This window comes from Struthio camelus, chromosome 9, assembly GCF_040807025.1.
Source record: "Struthio camelus isolate bStrCam1 chromosome 9, bStrCam1.hap1, whole genome shotgun sequence".
Lineage (NCBI taxonomy): Eukaryota > Metazoa > Chordata > Aves > Struthioniformes > Struthionidae > Struthio > Struthio camelus.
Genome location: NC_090950.1, coordinates 12,371,070 through 12,399,067, shown reverse-complemented (window position 1 = coordinate 12,399,067; position 27,998 = coordinate 12,371,070). Strand labels below are relative to the sequence as shown.

Sequence of the window (27,998 nt, the reverse complement as noted above, 5' to 3'; positions counted from 1 at the left end):
TAAAATAGAAAAAAAAAAACCAAAGCTTTAGACACTAAGGTTTTCAAGCATTTGTGTATCTAGAAGTTTGGAAACACCTTCTTTAAGTACTTACATACAAAATAATTTTCTTAAAACTGTTACAAGCTTCCTCAAGAAAATAGTGGTAGAGGCTTTATGTGTGAATATGGAGGGAGACAGAGAAGTTTTCTTTCTTCCTCCTAAAAGTCATTTGATCTGTACTAGACCATGAAGTCTCCTGCGTGACCGTTCACTGCTTTAGGGCATTGTCTTACAATAAAGTGGTGACTAGAAACTTTCAGAAACTCAGTTACTTGCGTATATTTCATCAGAAATTTCTATAACAGGGATTTTGTGCTGCATTCAAACTTCTAGCTTAACTGAGAACAGCTTTCACATCAGATACTACAATGTTATTTGCAATAAGCCTGTTATCTTAAAATATTAAGTTTAGCCTAATGTACCGTACTTGTCTTCTGTGGATGTCATTTTGGTATCATAATTAGAAGAAGCTAGATTAGCAAAATGTCAAAATTAAATTATCTTAGGCAGAAATAGCAAGTGTCGTATATGCTGTAAAGCTTTGCTTTTCTTCTTAGGAACTGGCTTACCGAAGAGAGAAGGTGAAACCTGAGTTCATTAACAAGAAAATAGGAATCAGGTGTGTTCTTGCAAATGAAAACATAGTTTCTACTGCTAGACATCAATCACAATAAAACTAATTGAAAACATTGATTATTGCCTTGCTTTAAAGATGTCTACACTTTATGATTTTTTTTAATTTATCAAAAATTCAGAGGTTAAGTTGGATAATTGGATAAACCTTTTAAGACTCCTTTCCCTATTTTCAAGAAAGGTGAACGATTCTTTACAGCCTCCCACAACTCTTGTGAAGTAAAGGAAAAAATGACTGGCGTGATTCACCTGAGAGTTGGTTCTGATGAAATGCTAAGTCTGTATGCACCCCATAAAGCATTTGGAGATCCTTCAGGATATAAGACAATATAGCAGAAACACTGATTACTGCAAAAAAAAAAAAAAGTAGTCAATACAGTGTAAGTTCTGTAAATTTCTACTCTCTTGTTTTGTTTCAGTGAAAGTCCATCAAACCTTGCAAAGCTGCTGACTAGGATGTGTTTGAAGTCACACGTCACGGGAAATGGGAACAATATAGAGATTGAAATCCCTCCTACCAGAGCAGACATTATCCATGCATGTGATATCGTAGAAGATGCAGCAATAGCTTATGGTTATAACAACATTCAGATGACTATTCCGAAAACGTACACCATAGCTAATCAAGTAAGATTGCCCCTTCAAATAAATGCTCTGTTGTCAGCAAATGACTAGTGCATGCCAGAAAGGCTTTGGGGAAAACAGAACCTAGAAATTAAGTATTTTGACATGCTTTGCCTTGAGAAGTATTTACCATGGATAGGATACAAAACAGATGCCCCGCTGATTTGAATAAGTCCAAGATCAGTGGTTGCTGGTACTTGGAGGAAAAAAAAAAAAAGCAGGATTTAAGTAGAGAGCCCGTATTAAATCTCTAATTGGGAGATTCATTTCCTCAGGCAAGCCTACAGGCAGCTGGCTGACGCTTTCAGAAATGTTAAGTGCACAAGCATAGTACCTCCCTTGTGACTTTGCTGTAATGTAACAGGCAGAAACACCTCGAGAAAGAATAGAAAAATGTTTTTAGATAGAAGTTGAAAACTGGTTTTTGTTTCATTTTAGCTCCCCCTCAATAAGCTCACAGAACTTCTGAGACTGGACTTGGCAGCTGCTGGATTCACTGAAGCTCTCACTTTTGCCCTGGTATATTATATTGATTTCATGTTTTCCTTAGTTGCGTGTTGGAACAGTGATACAGCCAAAACTGTGGAGGATAGTCATGTATTAATGTACCAGTATTAGCTGTTTCTGTTTGGGCAGGTGATTGTTTGCTAGTGCTTTGGTATTACATTATCGTATTTTGTGAGTTGTGGGTCAGAGGAATTGACTGACTGTCTGTTAATTTGGCATGTAGTTCTAAGTATAGAGGTGAAAATAGTTGAAGTATGGTTTGTAGTTTAGCTTGATACTGATAATATGAAATTATAAGACAGCAAGTCTCTTTCTTAAGACTACTTATCACCAGATGTAAAATTCATCATAGTTTGATAATCTGGAAAACAGACATCAAAATTTAGTAATTCCTGATGAATATTACTGCAGTTTAGAGATGACGCTGTTTCTGTTTGTCTCTTTTTCTGATTATTGTTACTTGCCAATGATTCCTTGTACTAAATGTAAAGTCAACGTGCAGTCAGCAAAAGAGTTAATCTTAAGAATTCCTGTAAAAAGGACATACTGCTCACTACTGGAACACAAATGCCTCTGTAAATTCCATGAGAGTTTTTCCCCCCCCCCCCCAGAAGAACAATTAAAAATTATTACTCATTATTAACAGTGGTTGCAGGTATTATTCACACTCTTTGTTGCTGCACTGTGAATAGGTTTTACCGAGAACTAGGTCTCTGCAGCAGCATGTGCCACTCCAACAGCTAGTATAATTTATAATACAGAAATTTTGCAGCAGGATTGTGTTTTGATGCAATTAAATGTTCAGTGGTGAATGCCATCTTTGTCATGGCCGCTTGCTCTTATCCCTTTGCCATAGCTGTGAACTGGATCAGAGAACTTGATCTACCATTAAAAAAATTTAAGCCCCCCCACCCCCAAGTGTACAATAGCTGTCAGTATGTCGATACAGTCTAGTATTTCCTGTTTCAAGGTCTGCTGAAAGCCTTTACCTGAAAGTGCAATTTGTGGCCATTTTAGCATACATGGAGCCACCATCACATACATATTCTATTAAAACTTCAGTTAAGTTTCTCAGTCTTTTTCTGAAATTAAAACATCATGATGATGATTACATCATCACAACAGAAGGACCTTTATGAACTGCAACGCTAGAATTTTGTAAGGTCACACAATATATCATGTTATCACATTACATATTTGTATTTCTGCCGTGGCATGATGACATCCACAGCCTACTGAGTCACTGTCACTTTATTAAAACACAGATGTGAGGCCTATGACCAGTGTCATTTATGCTACAACATTCTGTAGCCCAGTGGTACATAACAAGCACTGTTTTTGTAGTTGTAACAAGCACTGTTTATGTACTCGCACTAACAATCTGTTCTTTGGTTTGCGTCCCAAATTACCACCCTGACAGAATAAGAGTGTTTTCTGTGAGGAGCTCTGATTAACTAAAATGTGTTTAATTACATCATAGCAACATACCATAGCTTAGCTACACATCTGAAAATTGTTGAACACAATCTTCTCCTCCTAAGATCAGCATTCATTTAAGATTTCTTTTCTATTCAAAAAGAATCTGCTCGTTTTCCTCACATTTGGTCTATCGACACTCTTTTCAGAGTGCTGCGAGTGCAAAGAGAACACTTCTGGGAGACTGCACTATATGAACAAATCCTCAATTACATGCCTAGTCTGCTATCTGTTTCTTAATACATTAATGAAGCTATAAATTCTGGAAATCTGTAGTGTGGATCTTATCAGCAGCATCTGTTGCTGTATGTGCACAGACATTGGCTGAGCTTGATAAAGTGCATGTGTATTGCTTTACTAACCAGCTTAAAAACACACCTTGAGAATAGGGGCTTTAAAAAAATTCCAGCTCAAAAAAATGAAAACAACAATAATGAACTATAAGAATCTTATGCTGGCATGACAGTTGAAGGCTTGGCCATATGACCTGTTTTTCATATATGATACTTGACTTGCTGCACAGAGCCCCAGGGGATCACTTTCTTTGTGAGAAAGCTTGGGTACCATTCCTTTTATAAGTGCTATTTTCAGAATAAAATATTTTACCCCCTGCAAGTCAGGGGACAAAATCTGAGCCTTTGTTTTTAAAATAGATGACAGCAATTCCTGACAGAAGCTTAAACAAATATATATATTTTTTTCAACTAGCATTATTTTACTTAGTGATTGATTAACATTTGTAGATAAACCCGTTTGCCCACTTCGTCTTAAGGCTGGGGCTTAATTTATATTATGCGTGGGTGTTGCATATGAGAGGGTGTATTATGGGGCCTCTGAGCCACTGCTACACTTGCATTGTTCATTCTTGATATCAAGTTTCATCATTGGCTCACTGTCTATTTTAACTACTTGACCTTGGTGGGTTTTTTGTCTCTTCCTCTCAGTGTTCTCAAGAAGATATTGCAGATAAACTTGGCATGGATATCTCTGCAACAAAAGCAGTACACATAGCAAACCCCAAAACTGCAGAATTTCAGGTGAGATAACTTAATTCAGATCCAATTTTGAGAGAGTAATGCTGTCACAGATACTGTATTTAAGGCAAAAAGGAACTAGCAGAAAATAAAATTTATAAAATAGACAGCTGCGTTTTAATGAAGTAAAGAGAATGTGGATATTTATATGCCAAGACTTGCTAGCAGTCATTTTCTGTGACTCCTTCATTGAGTAATACTGTATTCAGTGTGAAATACTATTTAACTTTTCAATGAAGTGATATACCATAACAGAACATGACGGCATGTGGCAAGATTGAGGTGTCTTATTACAGAAAATTTCACCCAAATGATTGATCAGCTCCCACATTTAGAAATGCTAGTTAGTCTAAATGGAGTTATTAGACCTGGCAATCTGTAATCTTTCTGAGCTCTGCATAGGATATGCTTTTTAAAAATTGTTAACCATTGTTACTCTTTTTTTCCTGGAAATCTATGTAGTTCTTCAAGTATTTTAACATCCATTTCTAAATCATTTTATATTTTCTAGACAGAGAGTGAGAGCTCGAGCACAGTATCATCAGTGATTCTGAACTTAGATTCTGCTTATATTATTGATTTATATCAGGATGTTTCAAGATAATATTTTCAGATAGCATTTAATGTTTACAAAATATCATTTAGTATTTACTTTACTAATTTACTTTACTATTTACTTTATTACTTTATATTAAAAAGATTATATTTTAAGGGAACTTTTCTGCAATTACTTTGAGTAGTGTTTGTTATTCTACTCTGCGCTGTAGCTCTCGCACCTGCAAAATGATATCTATTATTAAGCTCATGTATCTGTTCAGACAACGCAGTATACAGTCTGTACAGATAATATACTTTTTCACTTTAGTAATTCTAAAACAAAGACTACTGCAATATTTGCACCAGACTACTTTTAAACTCTTGTTACAAATGAGCAAAACAAGACATTAGGAAACGTGAAAGGTATTTCACTTGCAGCATCCGTGTTTGTCCTGCAGGTGGCACGGACAAGCCTCCTTCCTGGACTACTGAAAACTATTGCTGCTAATCGAAAGATGCCCTTGCCTTTGAAACTCTTTGAGATATCTGACATTGTAGTAAAAGATCCCAGTACAGGTAAGAGAAGGTTGCTCAGCATTCACATTTTAATGTCCTCTTTTAAAGGATTTAAGGATTTCTAAAAGAAGCATGAATTGTGCCATTTTAATTTCCATTTAAGAAGCAATGTTTTCTCTAGAAGAGTTTTCTTGTCAAGATATATCTTATATTGTTGATGCCCAGTCCTTTAATGTTTTCATCTTGTATCCCTCAGGGAACCTAGTACAACTCCATGGGGTTGTACTTTGTTGTACACTCTGAGAGTAGAAATGTGTATTCACATGCTACATAGTAATAGTAGATAAATCTGTGTATCTGAACAAAATATAATAATCACCTAGTAATTCTAGATTCTAATTTTTTATTTACGTGCATAGTGTGAGAAATAAGCGATTGGCATAACAGACTAGATTTTAGAATGTCTACAGATAAGATTCTGTTTTTAATGCTCTCTCAAAAGGATACCTTTGAAATATTTTTAGGCACATAAAATATCCTGTAAAATCTGTCAAGAGCTTTTCAGTGCTCTTGAGCACAGGTAGAGAGAGAGAGAGCAAGTAAAGATCTCTGACTGCCTTTGCTCTCTCTCTTCCCTTAATATGCATGGATGAACTTACTTTTTGCACAGAACTGCCACAACTTTAGTCCTTGGAATCCAAAGAATCCTTGGAGTGTCAAAGACTATAGAGTCAACAGATAAATAATAACACTTCTCAGAATCTATTAGGAATGACACAAAATGTAGGTCAGACCCAAGGCTTTGCTAGAGCAAGACGGCAGGACTGAAAATAGGGCCACAGAAACGTTCATGAGTCATTTCTATAGTGCTGTTTCCAATACTACCTACCATCCATGTAAATTCATCAAGGGAACAAATGTCAGGAGGAAGTTTCTGCTCAAATCAGACACTGTCACAGCTGTAGGCCCAGACTCATTTCAGGAACTATTTGAGAAACTAGTTAATGCTAACATTGTGCAAGTTTGGGAAAAATAGGGGATTTCCAGAAAAACTGAAAAACATGAAAGTAGTTTGAGCATTTTAAGGAAATAGAATGACTTTGAGAACTGTAGGGTAGTTAGCTTGATATGAACCTCAGGTAAATTCGTAGACAGAACCATTGGGTATATCTGCATTACTTACTGGTATAGCACAGAAAGGAAAGGAGGAGGCCTTGATTTGCTATAATCTGTTACAATTCCAGGATTTTATAGCTATATTGCATCTTTACCAGCAATGTTTATTCTAATTGCCAGGCATAGGTACACACTATGCAAGTGGGGGGAACCAACTACTGGAGGACTTTGCAGGATGTTGCAGGTGGGGTGCTGTGGCTAGTATCCCTGTGTGTGACTGGTTCCACCACCCAGGGAAGTCACCTGTGCATACTGCAAGGCTCCCAAGTATAAATGCAAGCCAGATTTGCACCAAAAAGGAACCTGATCTAAATTGCTTACATAAAAGCACCCCTATTGACTTGCTCTTGATTGAGAGCTGCTTTGCATTCTTGCTAGGGCTGTAACTCATGAGAGAAGCTCTGTGCTGGTAGTGTTTTCAAATGGCACATACCTTGGTGACTACTAAAGACATGTTACTGTTACAGTACTAGCGACCAATTAAACTGCTGCAGAATCAAAGATGAGCAATGCTGCCAAATAAAAAGCAGTATGTCTTGAGACAAGAAATGTCAGGTTATACCTGCAGACTGATTTTATTATGGAGACCTATAATAACTCAGAGGAAAAAAAAAACCCAGGAGTCAGCATAATAACCTGCCTCAACAGGAATCCCTTGTCCACCTTTCCATCGCCTTAAAACAGGATTGCTTGTATTTGTTCTCCAGAATTATCTTCTGGAGAATTGAAAACCAATAAGAAGAATTAGATGTGTAGTGCAAATATGAGATAAAAACTGGATCAAGTCCATGCGTAAAACTGTATAAGGAAGTAAAAATTTCCTTATCTTTCCACTTCATCCAACTATGCTAAGAGAGCATGCCTGCCTTTGAATCATGCTGTAATCTTAATTGTTTTACGTGAAACAGCCAAAGTAGCTAGTTCACTTTTCAAAAGCTTCAGTGAAAGTCCTCCTGTGTGATGTGGCCTCTTTGCATGTCTTTCACTGTACAGGCTAAAAATTTTAGATTTTTTTTTTTTACTTGGAAAAATGTGTCAAAGTAAAATGAACTGCACAAGTGGATTTTTAAATGTTAACAAACAGCTTTCTAAAGAAATTTACTGATTTGTTTATATGGCATATTAGTGGAAAAGGCGTGTACAGGTACAACTTTTGGGGAGGACCACCGAGTTGCAACTCTGGATCAACTTTTGCCTCTCAATGAAAAAGGCTGACGCTACTTTAAATTCAGCAGCAGAAACGGTTCTGTTGTTCTGTTATCTCGTTTCAGATGTTAGTGGTTATGTTTAAGGTATTTGGGATCTGCAAAACAAAGGTTTATATAAGGCATAAACAAAATGGCAAGTAAACTGCTTTGTTGATGAATTTAATTTGTAGATGACTTTAAAAAGAAAAAAAAAAGCCTTGCCAAGCAAAATAAGCAGTGTTAGCAAAGCATGTAGACTTTTTTATTAAACACAGACAGTTTGGTGATACAGCTCATTCCTTCTTGGACATGGAGTTAGCGAGTATGGAAAAACCTTGGTACAGATGGCAGAATAGCGTTAGCATTCTTCAGGACTGAGAGTGGGGCTATTTATCTTGGAATAAGGAGTGCGTTTATTCTGGCTTCATAAAAATCGCAAGTTAAACTGATTACTTTTATTTTGTGTATGTGTTGACTGTAGCTCTTTTAAGCTTCCATTTTATGTGAATGGCCACTTAACAGTTGTATGAAGTCTGATTCTATAGTGTACTTCATTTTGCTGAGAAGCATTGCTGCAGATGAAAGATAAGACTTCTGAGCTAGCAGCTTTGTATCCTGTCCTCTTGGGCAGCCCTCTCATAGGTTGGGCATTTGCAGACTATGAACAATACCTGAAATTGTTTTTAATGGTGTATTTAGAATAACTAGTGTTTTTCCCATATTTATGTCCAAAATTAAACTTACCTAATGAATAGTTTGAAAGGGGTGGGGAGAGAGAAATAAGTGGTAATTCTACAAACACTGAAGAATGTGGGGTTGTCCTCTCACATATGGAATGAGATTTCCTGCAGAAGGCTTATGTCATCAGACTGACTAATTTAATTTTATTATTTCATGATTTTGGCATGCTGAATTTCCAATTAATAATTTAAAAAGTATGGGTCAAAAGAGTACTGACTTTAACTGCATTTGAAATGGCATCTTGTAGTCATTCATGTGTGAATGAATCTAGCTCTTTTAAATGCACTGTTTTAAAAAAAAAAAAAAACCCACCAAAAACCTTCTTACGCAGAACTCATGCTTACCAAGGTGAACAGAACATTCTTCTCTCCAGACATATCTGGCAGAAAGGTTTGATGTACTAAATAAGCAAAATATGGGCCAGATTTAGTATAACTTAATAGAACCAAATCTGAGCAGAAATGTTTCTTCTCAGGGCAGGAAGAGAGTGAATATTTGTTCACAGTATTTGTGTGGTTAGCTTATAACATGAGAGTTTCTCCTAGTAGCATAGTTACACTAGTTCAGCAAATAAATCATCACCTTACACCACCAGTTCAAACAGACAATCCCCTTCCTCTCCCTTACCACCACGAAAGAAATTAATCCATCAAAAAGTAACCTGTGACCAGTGACCTAGCAGAATCTAGGAAGCCTTTGGGGGCGTACCTCTAACGTCACTTACATCATTTGTGAGTAGAGCCGATGCCATATTTTGAAGCATTCTTCCAAAGAGTCTATCTGCAAACTTTAACTATATGCAGAAAATAGTTTTGTTTTTTGTGAGGCTGTTAGACAAGTTTAAATGAACAGGTGCCACCTTTCAGATCACCACATCATTTGTCTGAAGCATCTCTAACTTGCTAGGGGGCAGCATGCGACACTTTGTCTTCCGTTGCGCTTTTTTGGCTTGCGTATTCCTATGCAGCTGCCCATCCTTCAGATTGTTTTACAGCAGCATCTCCAGGAAGTGCTTTGAAGTCTCATAAATATATATATATATAATTTAGGCTGACATACTTGGCAGGCTCATTTAAAAAAAGAGAATTGTTTCATGGCATGACACAAGAGATCTCTTAAGTGAGTTATAAAGAACTGAAGCATTTCTAACATCTGCCAGCTTTTGCATACAGTTCCCTAATACTTTCCTCTTTCTTCCTGTGGTGCGTAGTGAATGAACTTCTTGTGTTTTAATGTAACTGTTTAAAAAAAAAAAAATTAAGTTTCGTAACACGTAGTTTTTTTGAATGCTTGAAAATGCATCCTTTCCTTTACCAAGGATTTCTACAGTTGGTTGGAAATCAAGAAGTATACAAATTGCTGTATATGTTTCTTTATGATTCTTTACTTAAGAATAGTGATCTGAAGACACCACTGACTAAACAATAATGAAGTGAAATTCAGATAGTTGTCACAAATTCTGCCAGCATAATGAGTCACACAAAAAAGGAGAGGGTCTAGCCCAAAGACTTGCTTTCTGAAGGGCAAATAAAAACTTAGGGGAGGGGAAAGTGTTTTTTTCTTTTGAGTTTCCTGATACAACATGTACAGATTGGTCACCATTCATGATTGTGTATTACTGATTGGTGTCTTGGTAGAACGAGGAAATAGGCAAGGTGATGGTACTGAAAAGCCGGTGTGCGCAGAGAGAAGAGATCAAATGTTGCAGTTATTGATATATTCTCTGTAGCCCTTCCTTTTGTGGCTTGCCATTTTAACATTAACTTCAGAATTGGATTCTCCATCATTATTTAAAACTGCAAATTATAGCAACAACTGTAAAAGGTTCTTGAGTGACCAAATGCAGCATCCGTTGCTCGAGCAGTAAGTTCAGCTTTCAGTGCCTGTTGAGAAAACTTTGGACTGTATTGCCAAACTGCTGCTTCAGAAGTCTTGAATGACTTCTGGCTCACAAAGGCTGTGCTTTGATCTTTTGTGTAGGCTCTTGCTCCTGTGTTTGTATTACTCTTTAATCCATGAATTTCCAGCCTCTTAGTAAATTTTTTCCTGTTTAGTTTTTGAGAGTTTTTTGTCATTAAATGGTCAGTAGGACCAAATAAGCAAGATGTAGATTTAATAAATGTCTAATTTCTTATGTGGTAGGTATCAACAGTTCAGGGAGCACCCAATGAGTGCCAGAGTTTCTGCTTGTATTTAGGCTATGATGGGTCAGACCAAAGGCTGGCTCAGCCAATATCCTGTCTCTAACACTAGCTAAAAGTGATTGTCAAGGGAAAACAGGATAAGCGTATATAATATATAATACTTCTGGAGTACTATCCATTCTGCAATCCACTTGTAGCTCAAGGATTTCCTATTTCAGAAGTGGGTTTTTCTGGCTTTAGTAATATGTAATAAATTTCTCTCCTGTGAACTTCCAGTGTCTCTTCAGACCCTTGTAAACTGTTAGCATCCACAACATCCTATCGGGAGGAGTTTCACTGTTTAACTATAGGTTGCCTGAAGAACCCACTCCTTCTCTTGTTTTGAACTTGACTCCTATTGGTTTTGATGTCCCCTAATTCTTGTATTGAAAGCAGGAGGCAACAATTGATCCCAGTAGAAAAGAACTGTCTCTTGAGATCTGAGGTACCCAGTGCTGATACTTCTGTTCAGAACTGTGTGGAAATACACTTCACAGTAGGTGCCGATATAACTCCTGTGGATTCACTAACTATGTAGGGATCTGTAACCACACTGTTTCTCTGAGCGCCATTCAGTGCGGCACCTTTTTTTCTGGGAACACTAAGTCCAGCTGAGATGTTTCATGACCAGAGGCTATTACAAATGCCCTCTGTGCGCACAGTTTGACCGTGTGAAGAACATAATTTACCCTGAGATATTGCCATTTTTTGGGTGATTTCCTGAAAGAGATAAGAAAGCCCTACACATGCAACCTTATTACTCATTGTGCAGCCCTACCTTAACTTGAAGACCAAATAAAATTCTTTTTACTCCTTCGTGCTTTATTCCTTGACTGCTGGACGTTCTTATTCCCTCTTTCCCTTAAACATTACAGGTGTTTGGAGATCTGAAGGATTTCCAGTCCGATGAATTTTTTAAAGGGAGGGTGATTGCTGTCAGTAAATAGATTTCTTCCCTGTGTCTAACCATCAAGTGGAAGAGAAGGAGATAAGAATGTCTAGATATTCTAGATATGTCTATAAGAATCTAGATATTCCACCTAATAGACCAACTACATTACTACTGGACCAACTAGTAGACTATAGATAGGACTATAGACATAGGACTCTAAGGAAGAAATCTATGCATCTTACATCATACTGTGCAAGTAATCAATCTGGCTGTACCTTGTTAGGCTATGCATCTATATTACAAAGCAGTGCAGAACAAAAAGAGAAGATCAGTTCATGCTGATGACGAAGTCCATGTTATATGCATTTAAGCTGTACTTTGGACTAGCTCTAGTCAAATCATATGTGCTGAATGCCCTTTAGTGGTTGAAGCTGGTTAGGGGCCCTTCTGGAACACCACTTCTGATTTATCTGCAACTGAAAGGAATCCCGTTTATATGCTCTAGGATTGTTTTATAGTGAGAACAGAAGCTTGGTGAATATGGATAATCTGACTATTTGCTTCGGAAGTGCAGTTCTGGTTCAAAAGGAAATGTAATGCACCTTTATACTGATTATGCTTTTAACGCTTATGAATTTCTAGAGGAAGACTCACAGAGAGAGTGCCTTCCCTGGTTTCAGCAGAATTTACCCTTTGTATAAGTGAGCCTTGCTGAATACATATTTGCAGTTGAACCTTGAGAAGGGAAAAGCCTGTAGGCAACAAATGAGTTTACTATGTTCATCAGTATTTTGAATTTTACTGCAACTGAATTGGCAGCTTGTGACAATAAGTTTGTTATTCTGTGCCTATATTATTCCTCGCAAAAAGGAGAAAGATTGGAATCTGCAGTGAGTAAAGCTTCTAAATAGACCACAGTCCTAGACAGTGCGTGTAGCAATGCTGTAGCCTAGAGACATATTACTACACGTTCATTTTAAAAGTATCTGTACCATATAAAAAAGGTAAATAGATTTTGATGAAATGGGTAATATAAGAAAACTTACAATAGGGAGAAGCTAGGGTTTTGAGTTAAGACAGACATAGTGCTTTTATAGCAACATATGAGGGAGGCAACTTATCTGAGTCTTTCACAGGCACTAGATTCAACAGCCCTAGAGGATATCTGCAAAATAAGTTCAGCAGAATCACAGCAACAGCAGCTGTCCTAAACATGACACACTTGTTTCACTGTCCAGAGTTTGTGAAACATAGCACATTTTTCATAGTCACTTGGATTTGGGGACGTCCAAAATGATCACGAAAAGCGTCAGTTGTGATTTGGAAACTTGCGTGAATTTAGATCTTTTCACAGATCACCATGCTAACATTATCAGCTGTTTCAAGTTGCAGGCTAGCTGTTTTGTGCTGGTTTGATAGGTGTGTCAGAGAGAGGGCATTCTGCATACTCATTTTTTCCTTTGAGCACCAAGTGCCTCACTGTATCACTGAAGAAAACTGATGCAAAAGGCAAGGTTTAAAGTGTGATAAAATTTCCCATAAAATATAACTTATGCTTCTTCTTCAGATGTAGGGGCAAGAAACTACCGGCATCTCTGTGCAGTTTATTACAATAAGAGCCCAGGGTTTGAAATTATCCATGGTTTGCTGGACAGAGTCATGCAGCTTCTGGAAATACCACCAAACCAAGAGAACGGATACATGCTCAAAGCAACTGAAGGTAAGGAACACATAGCTACAGCGTACAGCAAGAGAGAAAGAAAGGGTGGCCACATTGCCTTATTGAGAGAGCATAGGTTGATGCAAGCACCAGCAACTAATCTATTCTGTTACCTTAAATAACAACGTAATAAATACAGTAAAGAAAAGCAAGACGCTGGGGATGGTAGCTGCAGAGTTACTTATGCCTCATGCATTGACGTTCAGAGATATGAGAGACGTTGATATCCTGCCAAGTACAGAACAGATAAGGGCAAAGCTTCTTATTCGATGGGTCTAGAAGAGCCTCTAGGAGCTGGGTACTCAGCTGCCACTGAAATGACAGTCAAGCCTATTAGATTCCTTTTCAAAACCCATCTACAGCTTGTTTTTGAATAGACATATCAAGAGTTTGTTTTAGTACCTGGAAATATTTGCAAGTGTTTTGTATTCTCTCCTGTAGTGTCTCAATAATATCTGACTGGCTTTAGAAAGAACAGGAAAAAAAGATCTCAAGGAATAATCCTTACACAGTGCATAAGTCATTTCTAGATCCTGGTGCTGTTAGTATTCCTGATGCTGTGGGATTTGTAATGCCCTTTTAAAATCCCTGCATTCTCCTGATGTTATTCCACGATGTTTTTAGTGTAAAGGATGGAGCATGACTTGTCGTATGCAATACGTTACAAGCAGCTTGTGGCTTTTGGCCATAGGCAAAGAATAAAAAGTGCCTGCACCTTCCTGTTTCACTGGTGATTCAGAAACTCTCCTGGGATGACTTGTAGCTTCCCTGCAGTTCTCCTGACATTGGAATTTAACCTTGGTAACAATGCAGATGGCTGATACTCTAGTGCCATCGTGAATGCAGTGTCACTGCACCAACTTCTTTAAAAGACCTTGGCTGCAGAGAAAGTTGGAAGTCAAAATAGTTTGGGACTGGATTTTCTTTTTGGTTTTTTTTGCTGTGTTTTATACTTGCTTTTTATACTCGCTTTGCACTCTGCCAGTTAGGCATGTGCAAGAGAGAGAATGTCAGCAGATGATGGAGTAAGGTCAATTGCCGAGCGTAAAAAAAGATATCCTGTAACATCTTAACAGACTGCAGCATACTGAAATATTCAGAAGAGGAACAGTGCTAGTCACTTCAGAGGTTCTAAATCAGGATATTAACACGGGATGCGGCTTTTTAGAGGTATTTTTACAGAGCACATTTTATTGCCTGTGCAAAATTAAAAATTTGTGTACTGAGAAAGGGGTTTATCCTACGAAACTGATTATGATTTAGAAAGATTCCAGATGCATTTTCTGTATATGATCTTCAGCAGAACTTGAGACTAGTGTGCAGCACAGCATCAAGACAGTATCTTAATCTCCAGTTGTTTTTATTCCTTGTGTAACTGATTAAAATATTTCCAGTGATTACTGGAAAATAATATGGAGAAAAAAATGTTGTTTTGAATGAGCAAAAGAGAAGAGATTGAGGAGATGCATTGGGCACACATTTGCCTCTTTTCCAAATTCATTTTGAAAAATGAAATACCTGTACTGTATTCCTATTCGGTCCATATGGGCAAATCATGGTTATTTAAGCCCCTTCTGTTCCTCCAATACCTAAATGCCCTGTGATTTGACCTTAAGGTCAGAGCCTTACTGCCTTTATAGCAGCACCTGTGAAAAAAGTACAGATGCTAGAAAATATGGGTGAAATTGTGATGTTCCCCTGGCCTTTGCACTACTCTTTGGTGTAATCTGAGCTAGGTAATAAACAGAGAAGGGATGTTTTGAGCAGCCTTAAGGAAAAAGGGGGGGGGGGGGTTGATTGACTGAATTTAAAGGTATCAGCATATATTTGGCATTCAGTGCTTTCAGTTTCTTAAAAGTACTAATGGAACCAGTTCCATTTTTACTATCACTAAATATACCAAACGATACAGCTTTTAAGATGGAACTCTGAAATTCTACCCATTCTGTTAAAATGCACAGAATGGACTTTCCGAGACATTAGCAAATCCTACAGTTACTGGCCTAGGAAAGCTTCCTTTTTTTTTTTTTTTTTTTTTTTTTTTAAAAAATAGCCATCCATAATCAAACAATCAAACATAGATTGAGAAGAGTACTATTTTTGCATTGCTCCTCTAATTCTCTAATTTGTGTGTTCCATAAAGCAATTTCTCCTCATACCATACCATTACTAAAATGTAAAGAGCAGTATGGAGGTGTAAATGTAGGAGGTTAACAAAATTAAAATAAAATCAAGTTTTTAAAGAATAAAAATATGAGTGGAAAGAGCCAGCCAATTTATTAAGATATTGTTGGGTAATTTTATTTAATAAATTGTTTTCTTCTTGAGATCAGTTTAATCGGTTTCCCTCCACTTGAAATGAAAACTAGATGCATTCTGATAAATGAATTGGAAGGTGTCCTTAATTACAAGTTTTAATCTCTGCAGAAATGGGTACATTGCCTGCAACATTTTGATCATCTTGTCTCCCACATAACCATCTCAAAGGGCTGTTTTCTTCCACTGGTCAGGACCATGATCGTAAAATGTGATGTTAATCAAGGGATTTGGATCCATAGTAAAGTCTTAAGCTAAAAAGAACAAAAAGAAGGCTTATGCTTAATAAATAGTGGCCATGGATTCTGTATTGCAGCCTCTAAAGGACTGGTGTGATACCATTTGTGGTGTAAGGTACAATTACCCTTTTTTACATTACTACATTTAGAGCGACTCTGTTCCTTTTTTAAGGAAGAAACCCTATGTTGCAGTACTGTCTAAGAGTCTCTGTACCTTGCAAATGTAAATGCATTAGGCACCTCAAACTGTTTTAAAAGGGAAAATAACGTTCCTTTTTATAAAAAAGGAACGCTTTATAGAAGTGAAGCAACTTAACAAGTTCACAAAAAATGGTAAATCTGGGCATCGAGACCACTTCACTGTCTGTCCCATTGCCTTCCATGACAACATTTATATTGGATGAAATAATAGCATTCACTCCTGTGAAAACAAACACTCCCTGAATGCATGAAATTGTGACATGAGCTGGTTTTTTTGGTATGTTGTCAGTTCTTGTGAATTTCAACTAAACTCTTGGACATTTTTTTAATAAATGTTTAGTTCATGCCATTCATTCTTTTATGGTAATCAACAGCTTAGTAAGGCTGGGAAATCAGCCAGTTTGTATTCAACTAGAATGCATACTTAGTCTTGCTTCCTTCACTAATTGACAGTTGTCTTAATGAAAGAAAGAAAGAGAGAGCGAGAGAGAGAGCAAGAGAGAGAGAGAGAGAGATTGCAATTGCACTCCTTTCTTTTTACTGCCCTTATTTAATTAAATGCAAGGTGTGGTAAAGTGTAGAAAATTTTAATTCCACAGTAAATCGTAGTAATAGCTTCTCATCTAATAATGTTTAGCTGTGAAATTAGAGGTGTAATAGTTATCTCCATAACTAAGAACATCAATAAACATTTGCTTTTATAATAATAATTATACAAGAAATCACAACCTAAATCTGCTTTTAAAGTTAACCTCAATTCACAAGACACAAGATGAGGTAAGTCTGGGACTAATTCTGAGTAATATGTACAGAATTGAGCCTGTGCATCTATCTCTTGTGATCAGTTTAAAGTGGGAAATGGTAATACACAGAGATGTTTAGTGCCTGTGTTGAATTTGGCATCATTGATACCTGTTTTGTTTTAATGAACTCTTAACTTGATTGCTGTCAATGGCAATCCTGGCCTTTTAGTTTCCGTTCTTGGCAACCATTGCTTCATTTGTGAATGTCAATAACTGTATATATACTCATAGATAACTAAAGGAAAATGTGCTTAGTGTGAAGCTTCGCAACATCATTTGTGACATTTTAGAAAAATATCAGCCAATTCTTAACCCTATTTAATGGGCATTCAAAAATAGATACTTTATAGATGCCACTGCATCCGTACAGTTGCATTTATCTAACAAACTTGTAACTCGAAAGAGCAGAATCAAATTTGTTTAACAACATCTGTTTTCTATAAAATATATAAGCTGGTAATTGATTGAATTTAAGTCTTCTGAATATCACGTTTGCTGATTTCCAAATCATGTTTTGTCACCCAGGTTCAATGTCACAATCACTAGTTTATGGTTATCTTTGATTATACTGGCACAACATTAGCATTTTTCTAGAACTAAGGAATTCCCCAGTACTGTTACTGTAAATTAACATCAGGAGGCAGGATATTTGCTTTGAGAACGTACAGGTCTGGTGCCTAAGGCCCCTACGTTATCTCCAAAACATCCTATTCCTCGTAGATGTAACCAAACTTTATCTTCGGTTTGTCAGTGGACTGGAAGACACCCCTTTATATTCAAGAATACCTTACTCTTTGGGTTTTTTTCCAGATGAAGAAAAGAAATATTTAAAACTTGTGCCTTTTCTATCTCACTTTAAAAGTTCGTTCACTCAATCTCATTAATAAATGAAAGTCTCTCCACCTATGATTTGTTTCGGATACTCTTTAAAACCTTTTACCACTGTCCTTATTACTGCCAGTTAATTAATCTTCCCCAGCCTCTTTAGTTTCCTTCATGAGTTTTCAGCCATGGATATTAATTAGATCTTATGAAGCACAATGTATTTCTCTGTTTTTAAGGAGTCTTTCTAATTTTTGACTGCTTTTACTTCACTGCTTCTACCCAAAATTGTTCACAGGTTTTTTTTTTGTGGAATTGATACTGATGTTTATCTAATAAATTGTTCTCATAGGATTCCCAATCTTCTGCTCCTGTATTCCTGCCCTTTTGTTCTTTTGTTTTATTCTCCCGTAACAGCAGTAAGGGATAGGGCTTTTTCTTTTTAAATCTGAATGATTTTAGTGCAAACTAAATGCCAAATACTTTAAACATACTACCCTAATTCTGCACAGCTTTTTAGGCGTTTCAGCACTGATCGTTACGCTGCCTTATCTGTAAGTCTGTGGAAACCGCCGGCCTTGGCGAGGGGGGTGTCACGTCACCTTGTCGAGAGCTGCAGACAAAGTTCTCACATCTGCCTCTTTTCGCATCCTGCAAAATTGGGTATTTATCACTAGTTCTCAGGGCTTTCCCAGTGCTGGCCACTTCTCTAAGATCTTAGGAATTGCCAGTTAATTTTTTTTCCTTTTCTCTTGAGCGATTTCCCCTGCAGCATCAAGAGAGTTTAGTTACATGAAGAAATACAGCTCTAAGAATTCAAAATGAAACTAAGTTCTCTAACTAGGTAGGTGTGGCTGCGGATTTAATGTCCCTCTAATTGTCTCTTATCTCTGCTTTTTACTTCCTTCCTGCAGATCCTAAATCCCCGCAAACTGAGGCCAGGTTTGTTTCAGCCTTAACAACTACCTTCTATACCAGGGCAGATTCTTCAAATTTGACTGTAATTGAATAAATTCTCAGGAAGGTACCTGGCAAAGATAGGAAACAGAAGAGTAGCTTATTTTATTTAATTAGCCAAATTGGGTGTTTACAATGTCTGGAGTTTCTCCCGATAAACCTGATTTATCAAAATTTGACAGCAAGCTGTATCACAGGACGTCTCAGAGGTGTTTGGCTATTGGAGGGAAGCAGGTGTGCCAAGCAGCGCTGCAACAGTTTGTGCCCAACCAGCAGGCCAAAGACTCGGGAGAAAGGGCATTAACAAAGTATACCGGAGTGTGCCGCTGGTTTCTGGAGGTCTCTTTTCATCAACTTTGTTACACTTACTATGGAGGAAAAAATATAAAGGAGATATCAGAAGCTAGTGAGTTTGATGAGGGCTTTTTCCATTCCTGTGGTCATTTCAGCTCCTCCGCTGAAAGTTTTGAAATGTTCCTTCCTGATGCCCTTCAGGTGTAATCAGACTGCACAAAGCTTAGCAGGCAGACAGAAGAGTATGCTATTTCAGCACAGCATGGGACAGTAAAAGGCTTCGACGTGCTCAGACTTCTTTTGTCTTTTAAATTTTCATCAACAACTTATGTTTGAGAGGCACTTTTTCCACCACACATGAAATAAAGTTCAAGAGAACAAAGAAAATATTTTTTCCTCGGATAAATTCAGAATGTTATTTCCAATGAGAAACTGTACTTTGAATTGGCTCATTTAGAAGTATATTTCCCATGCTATAACAGTGGGTGGAAGAAAAAAAATCAATGGAAGCTACAGGATTTGGGGGGGGGGGGGAGAAATCAAGTCAACTTGCAGAGAGTTACAAAGTTCTTGCATCGTCCTCTTTTTCCAAGTACTAAATAATGAAAATTACCATATTTTTCTTCCCACTGATTTTTTTCTGACAGATTAGGAATGCTTGAAATAGTGGTAACATTTCTCCTGATAGTATAGACTTTTCACTTTCTACCATTTTCTATTAGCTGACAGAGCCATCTAAAACATTGGTGTTCGTGTTTCTGAGCTCAAGACGTTAATGTCTTCTCCCTGCCATTTAGCATGTGCTTTTCTGCTGTTTTTTTCTCCTTGATTGCGCAGGCCTCTGCTGAGTTTAACGCTTTTTTCCCCAAAAGGCAGCTACCTTTTTTAATCACACATCACAGCAAGTCTAATAGATAAAAATCTTTCTTGCATCAAGAGTTTAAAAATTCTAGCACAGCTTACATTATTGTATAGAATTAGGTCACTACCTTTTTTTGTTGTCTATCCTCTTCCATTTTGAAATAGAAAATTACTCCTTAATTAGAAATTACATTTTCAATGTAGCTGTTGAAAAGCCATCTCTAGAAAAGTGATGATTCATCCAAGTTAGTAAGCAGAAATAAGAGCAAATTGCAACTCTCCTTTCTGAGTGAACAGGGACCATGCCAGTTATCTCACAGAGACAAGGGTTGGGGTGCAAATAATTTGAATTTTATTTGTGCCCAGCGTCATATGTTTGGGGTCTATTTTTTCCTTAAGTGAAGGGGTTTGTTTTTGTTTTTGTATTTTTTAAACGAACCAGTGAAGACCTTTTCCCACATATGCATCCATTTCCACAGACATGCAGAATGCAGAATCCCAAGAGTGGTGTTTCTCATTCCCATGGTAGAAGAACTGACTTTACCTTTTCTTGTGGTGTATGTATTACAAAACAGAAGGTAGCAAAGAAACGCTGAGCAAGTGCAGGCTCAACCTAGTATGTGTGTTGGTCACAGAACTTCCTTTGTTGGGTTAAGAAGCAGAATAGCCATATTTGTTATGGACACTGTATTGCTGCTGGTCATAAGCTGGCTCGCACTTAGCCAGTTTGAGCATTTGGGTTCCTAGCAGGGTAGCCATGTTCTTAAACCACGAGGCTGTGATTCGTAAGTGAAATCTTAGTTGCTAAAAACTAAATGACTAACAGTTTTAGTGACTGCTGAAATTCTTAGTTTAATCATGTACTTCTCCATGCTAGTTTGTTAAGCTATTTCCTAAAAGGCATGAAATGTAGTAGCCATGAAAGCGTAACATCAGGTGACTGTCTCAGAGCGAGTAATGTCAGGGCATTGGAAAGGGAGGGTGGCTCAGTCTAGGGCATGAGATAAACAAACATCATACAAACTAAACATGACATGCTAAAGCAGACTTACAGACTGACTTAGTGCTGTTTCTTGTTATTCTCTAATGGCCTATATGAAATTAGAGCCTTAAAGCAAAAACCTGCTGGATTTCTATACATACATAGAGTATGTTATGCCCCCTACCATACAGAATATGGCTTATTCTTTGTTCCCTAGACCCTGACAGATTCTGATGTCTGTCAAGGTGAATTACGCTTTTAGATATATAGAGAGGGACAAAAACAGTCATGGAACAGAAAGAAATTGAGTTTCCTAATATTCAGAGCTTTATGTTCTCTAACTCAAGTGATATCTGAGAAAACAGAGCTTTATTTGGGATTAGGAATTCTCTAGTTTTATAAATAGTTGTGACACAATATCAACATAGGTTTGGGACTTGTAGACAGGACAAACTATAACGCTCCAGGTGAATCCAGATTTCAAAACTGGGCTAAAAACAAAGATTAGCTATGTAATGGTGAGTTTACAGCACAACTAAATTCCAGCGTAGAGCTGCCATTTTCCACAACTGCTGCGCAGATGCAAACTTACTGAGCTTAATGAATTTATTACACAAATACTAATTTCTAGAAAAATATATAGAATTTAAGAGAATTCTCTCTAGATTTTCTATTCAAGACAAGTTTTTCTATACACGTCATTTAAGCCATCACCCTGGTACTCCAGAACCGAATGCATGAAATCCTATTACCCAGACCAGTGGTGACCTGAGATGTCTGCTTTCCTTCGCCTCAGCATCCGCACAAATACCGCCTTCGACTGGGAGAGGCAGGAACACAGTGCTTTTACCCACCTAATCTTAAATGACTTTGACAATATTGTAATCCTAGGTAAAACACAGAAAAATAAGCTATAAACCTTCCTTCAGCCACCTCCTGTTTTGTTTCCAACAGAGGCACCCAGCGACACCCACGCGTCCTCTGTTACTCCTCTTGGGGAGCTCTACAGCAGGGATTAGAAATAAAGCTAAGCAAAAGTCAGTGTCTGTCTCTGTATTCAGGGGGAAACATTTGCTAGATATACCAGTCCCCAGTCCATCACTGCAACACACTTTCTTAACATGATTCAAGAGCTGACTGTGGGTCCAGGCAGTATTACGATAACTTCACCCTGATTACAGTTAACAGTTACTTCAGGCATTGTAAAAGTAATGAGATGAAGAGGACATAGCCTGCTAAACGTTAGTTACTTTATCAAAGCAAAATACTTACAAAAAGAGGGCATTTTGTTTGTACTTTTTAAATTGCAGACAAACCAGAACAGAGGATATTATTACCAAGATGTGTATTGTAAATTTATATTTGTAAGACAGTATTGTCAAACCTATATATTCTTAAATATAGTCAAATACAGAGTAGAATGTATTCAGTTGTAGAATTGTATATGAGAGCTCTTATAAGACACAAAAATGACTTCACTTGCCTCATACCCTCCTTGAGGCACAAATCAATAAAATTGCAGGCCTTGACTTGGTTGCAGCGTGAAAAGATGATTAATTCACTGATCACTGCAAATTTGTGGATGGTTCTGCATAGTTCCTGGCCTCATTGTGGCCACAAGAACCCCAATATTTAACTCTGGTTTTGGATATACAGAGTACCTGTCCAGGTGAAGAAAGAACTGGTTGTCCCTTTGCCCTTTTCTGTTATACCCTTTATATGGAGGCTTTTGAAAAAACATAGGAAAAAATCAGAATGAAAGATGTCCTTCAAAGGGAGCCTTAGTAGGCTCTGAACCTATTCATTCATATCGTACAGCTGTTTAGTGTCTTTTCAAATGTTAATTATCTTGTTTCCTGCCATGTCATTACCGTTGGGTGGGATTTGGCGGGGTGGAGGTTCTGGCCAGGCTTTTCTCAAGAGTTCCGAACCAAGAAACTAGAACTGATGAATGATCCCACTCAGCCCCAACCATGTTTTCTCTGCATGTGAGTGGGTATGGGGAAAGAACTGCTGACAACGTATGACTTCAGAAGAGCAATTGGTCTCCCACAGTATGTCCCAAAAATCATGCAAGATTTGAAATCTCCATGTTTTAAAAAGTATCTTAAGGTGAATCATCCCATAACATGTGATTTAGAGGTCTGTGTAATTCATGTTGCATAAAGTTTTGGGAGTCTGAATGCACTGCATGCACGCACAAGAGAAGGTGGTTGTCTTTTAAAATATTGACTCGTCTGATAGTGTATTTTGACTTTGTGTTTGCGTATATCTGTCTGAAACGTGAAGAACCTGCTCCTAAAAAGAAAAACAACCGCTAGCCTCACAAAACTAAATTCCTTATGACATAGTACAGGAAAAATACTTCAAAAGGTGAGTCAGGATGAGGAAGTGAAAGGGCAGCTGGAGTGACTAAGGGGAACGGGAATTAAGATGAAAGACTTCAGAGGCCACATGAGCTCCGCTCTGTTACCTTCTTAAGCTTCAGCTTCCGATGTTCCTTCAAATTATGGGAACGAATGGGGAGATTTTAAGCTTAGTGCAACTGTAGGCCTATAATACTACTTTAATCTATTTCTTTTTGAAAAGGAGGGAGCGTAGAGTAGAGAAAAGAAACTGTGCAAGGTGTTTGACAACAAAGAGTGCAGAGAACTCAGAGCTTTTTGAGGGTCAATTAGCCAGAAAATGTGCTAAAGACTACATGCTCTATTGGATTACTGGCCAAAGAATTACCCCAAAGCAATCAAAGTGGCCCTGGTGCCAGAATTCAGAAAGGCAATTACAGATTTTGAGGACATGCTACAGAAGCTTTAATTAAAGGTATTATTTCTACATCACTGAACACTGGAAATTAAATTTTTCTTGCAGCCACGAGAAGTGGCTTTTGTCTGTTGCTTGTGTAGTATGTCAGCCTAAGACATGACTGGCTTTGGAATCTCTTCTTTAGGAATGTATATTGTGTTTCGCCCTACCCCTTCTTGTAACTACCAATTATAATGCTGACATATTAAAAGGTGAATTTCCATTGCCAAACCTTCTGGCTTCCTCTGACATTGTATAGGTCTCTATCAGCAGAGACAATATGATCTCTGACTGGATTTCAAGGTGAAGTTTACTGAAGCACTATTTGTATCTACGTCTTTTGAAATTATCCCAGCCAAATATGTTTGTGTGCAGAGCAGAAAGGATTAACTATATCAAAAGAGTGATAAAAGCATTATTCTTAAAGTGTATGGAATAATAAATTGCAATTTTAAATTCACTTTTGGCTCTTGATGTACCTGATGACTCAAGCAACGAGATCTACAAGGGTGGACTTTCAGTACAATTGCACGAGCAGCAAAGGCAGTCCCTTCCTAGCAAGCTATTGATAATGGTGCCCTTCAGGTGAGCTTTGGTGACTACTTGACTAGTGAAAACGTTTTCAGGAAAACATTTTTGTCTGTTCTTCACACCTGTACAGTTCTTGAGGACGTTACATGGACATATGATATAAGAAAGACTTATCAGCTTTGAGTTCCTGTTCAAAAGTTGCAGGTCACTGCTGCTAACTTTTTTGGGAAGGTGCCCTTTGGATTCATTTTGACATCAGAACTTAAATGAAGTTATACTTTGAAATTGGAAGGATCATAAAATTAAGAGTGCTGGGCTTCAGCTTATAGCGCAATTTATTCAAACGACAATAGTCCTTGCATTTTTTCCTGGTTCCCCATACATGCCAGTAGTGTAAGCACATGTCATTCCTAGGGCCTTGAATCTCACTCCAAGGTTTTATACTTTACTGTAAGAGGTCATGTGATAATCCAGTCCACAACATGCTACACAAGCTTTGCTAGAAGTCTAAAACACCATTGCCGTTTACTTGACAATACAAGAAACACCAAAAGCAAGAAAGAGTTTCCTTACCTTTGTTTCCTGGTTATTTTGGTGCATTTTCTGGTTTGTTGTCTCATTCTATGGATTGCAAGGCCCAGGTCCTCTTCGTAACACCTGGCTTGTCCTCTGCATAGTGAGGTTCTTCCAGCTCAGCTCACCTTTTCTAATCTTGGTTGGTCCCTCAGTCAAATCACTCCCCCCTGCTACAAAAAAATCTTTGCATGTTCCTTCTGAGTTGTATCTGTTTCTTTATGTGGTTTCCTTGCAATATCTGATTTTTTTGATCTGAAATTTACCTTCACTCCAAATTCTGGTCCCTTTGCAGCAATATGTGGACAAACACCAAATTTCAGGCTTCAACCAATCTGCTTCACTTACCACATGTTTGATCAAAGGACGAGTTACTAAGATTAGGAAGCCTCCAGATGCCCTGTCTGCTGGATGCAGTCTGGAGGCCTTTTTCACAAGCATGGATAAACTTAGCAGCATTCCCTAGTGCAGCCTTTATTATAATAACAATGTCTTTATTAAGCAGACTTCATAAATTATCTGTAAGCCCATTCCTCAGCTTATGTTCCTTTGGTGCAAGAACCAGGCGTTAGCTAGACAGATGGGGATCCTAAAACTCTTTACAGGTTCTTTCTTTTCTGTTTGCTTATAGTCTTATTTCTTCCACTCACAGAATAATTCCATGCTGGTGCCGTGTCTGCAAAATACCGTGCACGCTAGTTAGTGATTGCACTGCGAAATAACAGACGTTTCAGGGTTAGCATGACTAGAGATGAAAAGGTGATTTGAGAGTCCTGTTTCCTGCACTTTGTGGAACTATGTGTTCCCCTTTGAAATTAATTATATATTTACATGTTCACTCTGCAAGGACTTTCAAAGAAGGATAAATACCATGGTCATTTTCCAGCATGGATTGCTGCATATGAGACTGAAAATATGACTGAAGGCCTAACACATAGCCTAGAGCAGAATATTCAGAGCCACAGTGAATGTTTGGTTTCATGGCTGGAGTTCAATCAACAGCTTGTCCTGCTCTCCTCCCTTCTCCCAGCCACGCTCTCCTATCACCTGCCTTGAGCAGCTCTGGCACAGATCTGTGCCTGCCATGAGCCAGTTTAGCTTACTAAAAGGGCAGAAAAGTAACCGTACAAAAAGTTAATACTTTGAGTATTCTGGAGCATTTGAGGAGTGTTCACCAGTGAGGAGATATGATTTACCTGGCATCAGCAGCTAAAAGAGCAGTGAGTGGAGAGCCCCCCACCTTTTGGTGGTGGGAAGCCACCAGTTCAGTGCGGTCATGTTATGAGGATGTACTGTAATCCCTGTTCGGTTCATGTTAAGAAGAGAAAAATTTCTATCAGTGTTCAGGTTCTAGCTAAATTAGCATTTCACCTGATAGCGTTATCACACAGCAGTTTCAGAGCTTCCAGTACAGTGTGTTGAACTGCCAACAGCTTTCAAAATTTATTTCAATTAATTTATAAATATACATTGTTTAGTTAAATGCTAGAGAACTTACAAAGTTTACCTTCTCAGGAAATTCAATAATTTTGGACGTGAGGATCGGGTAGGGCTTCAGGTCCCCCCACCTCCTCTCCCTGTTCTACCTAACTTCTGACCGGGAGCCCGACAACTGGTGACACCTGGATAGCAGAGCTATTCTTGTGCCTAAAACCAAATGTTTGTTTCACTCAGTGGGAAGCTGCACAGATCTTGGAAACTGCCTTCAGCAATTTGTTCTTTTTATCCCTAGAAACTTTAAAAATGGAAAAATACAGGTAGCAGTAATTGTTTCCAAATTCTAAAAAACATTCCGTGTAGTGTGTTTTACCTCTTACAGAAAGCATGCCATCTGTAGCACCTGTAGTCACTGTGTCATTTCTAGGTCCTCGGAATCCACCACTTTAGAACCAAGACAAATACTAGGAAAGATTTGGCTACTGAATGACTAACCTTGGCGCCTGTAGTGCTCCCCTTCCAGCACGTCCAGTAACTGGTGCTGACACTAACTCCTTCAGCCAGCTTGCTGTTATAAAGTCCAGCTGAGGGGTATCTGATGCACACAAACTCTTTCCCACAGTCATGACTGTCCAGGCCTACCCCTTGCTATGGGAGCAAGAAGTCTGTGCTCCTGAAGATAGGCCCTTGTTACACCCAGCGGTTGAATCGGCCTCTGTGAGAAACTTGTGCCTCAGTATTAACTCACTGGGCGTTGTAGTTTAACCTGCAGGGAGGAAAAACGTGTCGTTGTTATAAGGATACGGTGACAAGAACTGCTTTTGCAATAGAGTCACTCAATGCAGTATTATTTTAGACCCCATCCAGAGGTCTAAAACCAGTTTAAAAAACAGTTTAAGTCATGATATCTTTGGAGCTGGCTGTGCAAGAGGATAAAGTAACTTTCCCCAGGTTAGACACTAAGCAGCTCAAAAGAACAGACGATTCAGACTCTCAGTTTTCTCACTAACCGTATTGTTGAAGCCCTTTTCTGTTTTTCCCTATAATTTTATAGTGGGATTCCATGACAACATTAATGTACGCCTGCTTCTTGCTCTTATGCCAGTTTAAGTTTACATTCAAGCCTCTAAAAGAATGTCACTGTATCCTGCTCACAGGAATGGTACAATACAAGCTTTATTCACAAATAGGAAAGCTTTTACCACTAACTACAAGGGTACTTTATTTTTAGGTTATGTTTTCAGCAATAATCTGCAGTGTGATCTGTATGCGCAGCATTCTTTTCTTTTCCAAATTTGTTTTGTCAAGTTTTATTTTAACGCTTATTTTGAATACTGCTGTTCGGCAGTGGAAAGTGTCTGTTTGGCTAGATTCATGTGTTGGCAAAATTTCAGTGTCTAGATAACTTCATTTTTGTATGTATGTCCAGTATAAGTAGTTCGTTTGCACTCAGAGCTAAGATTTGAACTGGATGAGCTAAAAGATACTGGTTCAAAGTATTTTTTAAAACATCTGCATGTTACTGTGATCATTTACTAATGCCATTAGATTTCGTAAGACTGCCAAAACTGAAGTAACGCATCTGAGTTAATTTGCACTTCCAGCCAGTTGGACAATGAAGAGACTAATTGGTGCTCCAGTTCGTGCAGCTGCAAGCTATGACTACAAACTGGACAGAAGATTGTTCTTAAATGAACTATTTCCAGTGGGGAGCTAACAATTAATATACCTGTGGGCTTGCCCAGCGCATCATGAACACGTTCCTGAGGTTTGAGGCTAAATTTGGCCCTCTGTTGCCATTTTAAAATAGCTTATTATGAATCACAGAGTGGTTGAGGTTGGAAGGGACCTCTGGAGATCATCTAGTCCAACCTCCCTGCTCAAGCAGGGTCACCTACAGCACGTTGTCCAA

At 38.1% G+C, this 27,998-nt stretch overlaps 1 protein-coding gene across 3 annotated transcripts in view; it reads left to right on the top strand.

Annotated features, from left to right (window-relative positions):
* FARSB (phenylalanyl-tRNA synthetase subunit beta) overlaps positions 1-27,998 on the top strand; it is a 38,913-nt gene that overhangs the window by 8,695 nt on the left and 2,220 nt on the right. Inside the window, exons 11-17 of one of the 3 annotated variants that reach the window (XM_068955121.1) lie at positions 600-661; positions 1,095-1,302; positions 1,738-1,818; positions 4,227-4,319; positions 5,312-5,429; positions 13,116-13,268; positions 24,038-24,162. In XM_068955121.1, the coding sequence (XP_068811222.1) occupies positions 600-661; positions 1,095-1,302; positions 1,738-1,818; positions 4,227-4,319; positions 5,312-5,429; positions 13,116-13,268; positions 24,038-24,114 (792 nt within the window). In that variant the 3' untranslated portion in view covers positions 24,115-24,162. Of the gene's footprint in view, positions 1-599; positions 662-1,094; positions 1,303-1,737; positions 1,819-4,226; positions 4,320-5,311; positions 5,430-13,115; positions 13,269-18,563; positions 22,271-24,037; positions 24,163-27,998 lie in introns of those variants that run through there. The other 2 variants (XM_068955120.1, XM_068955118.1) reach the window with 2 other exon arrangements.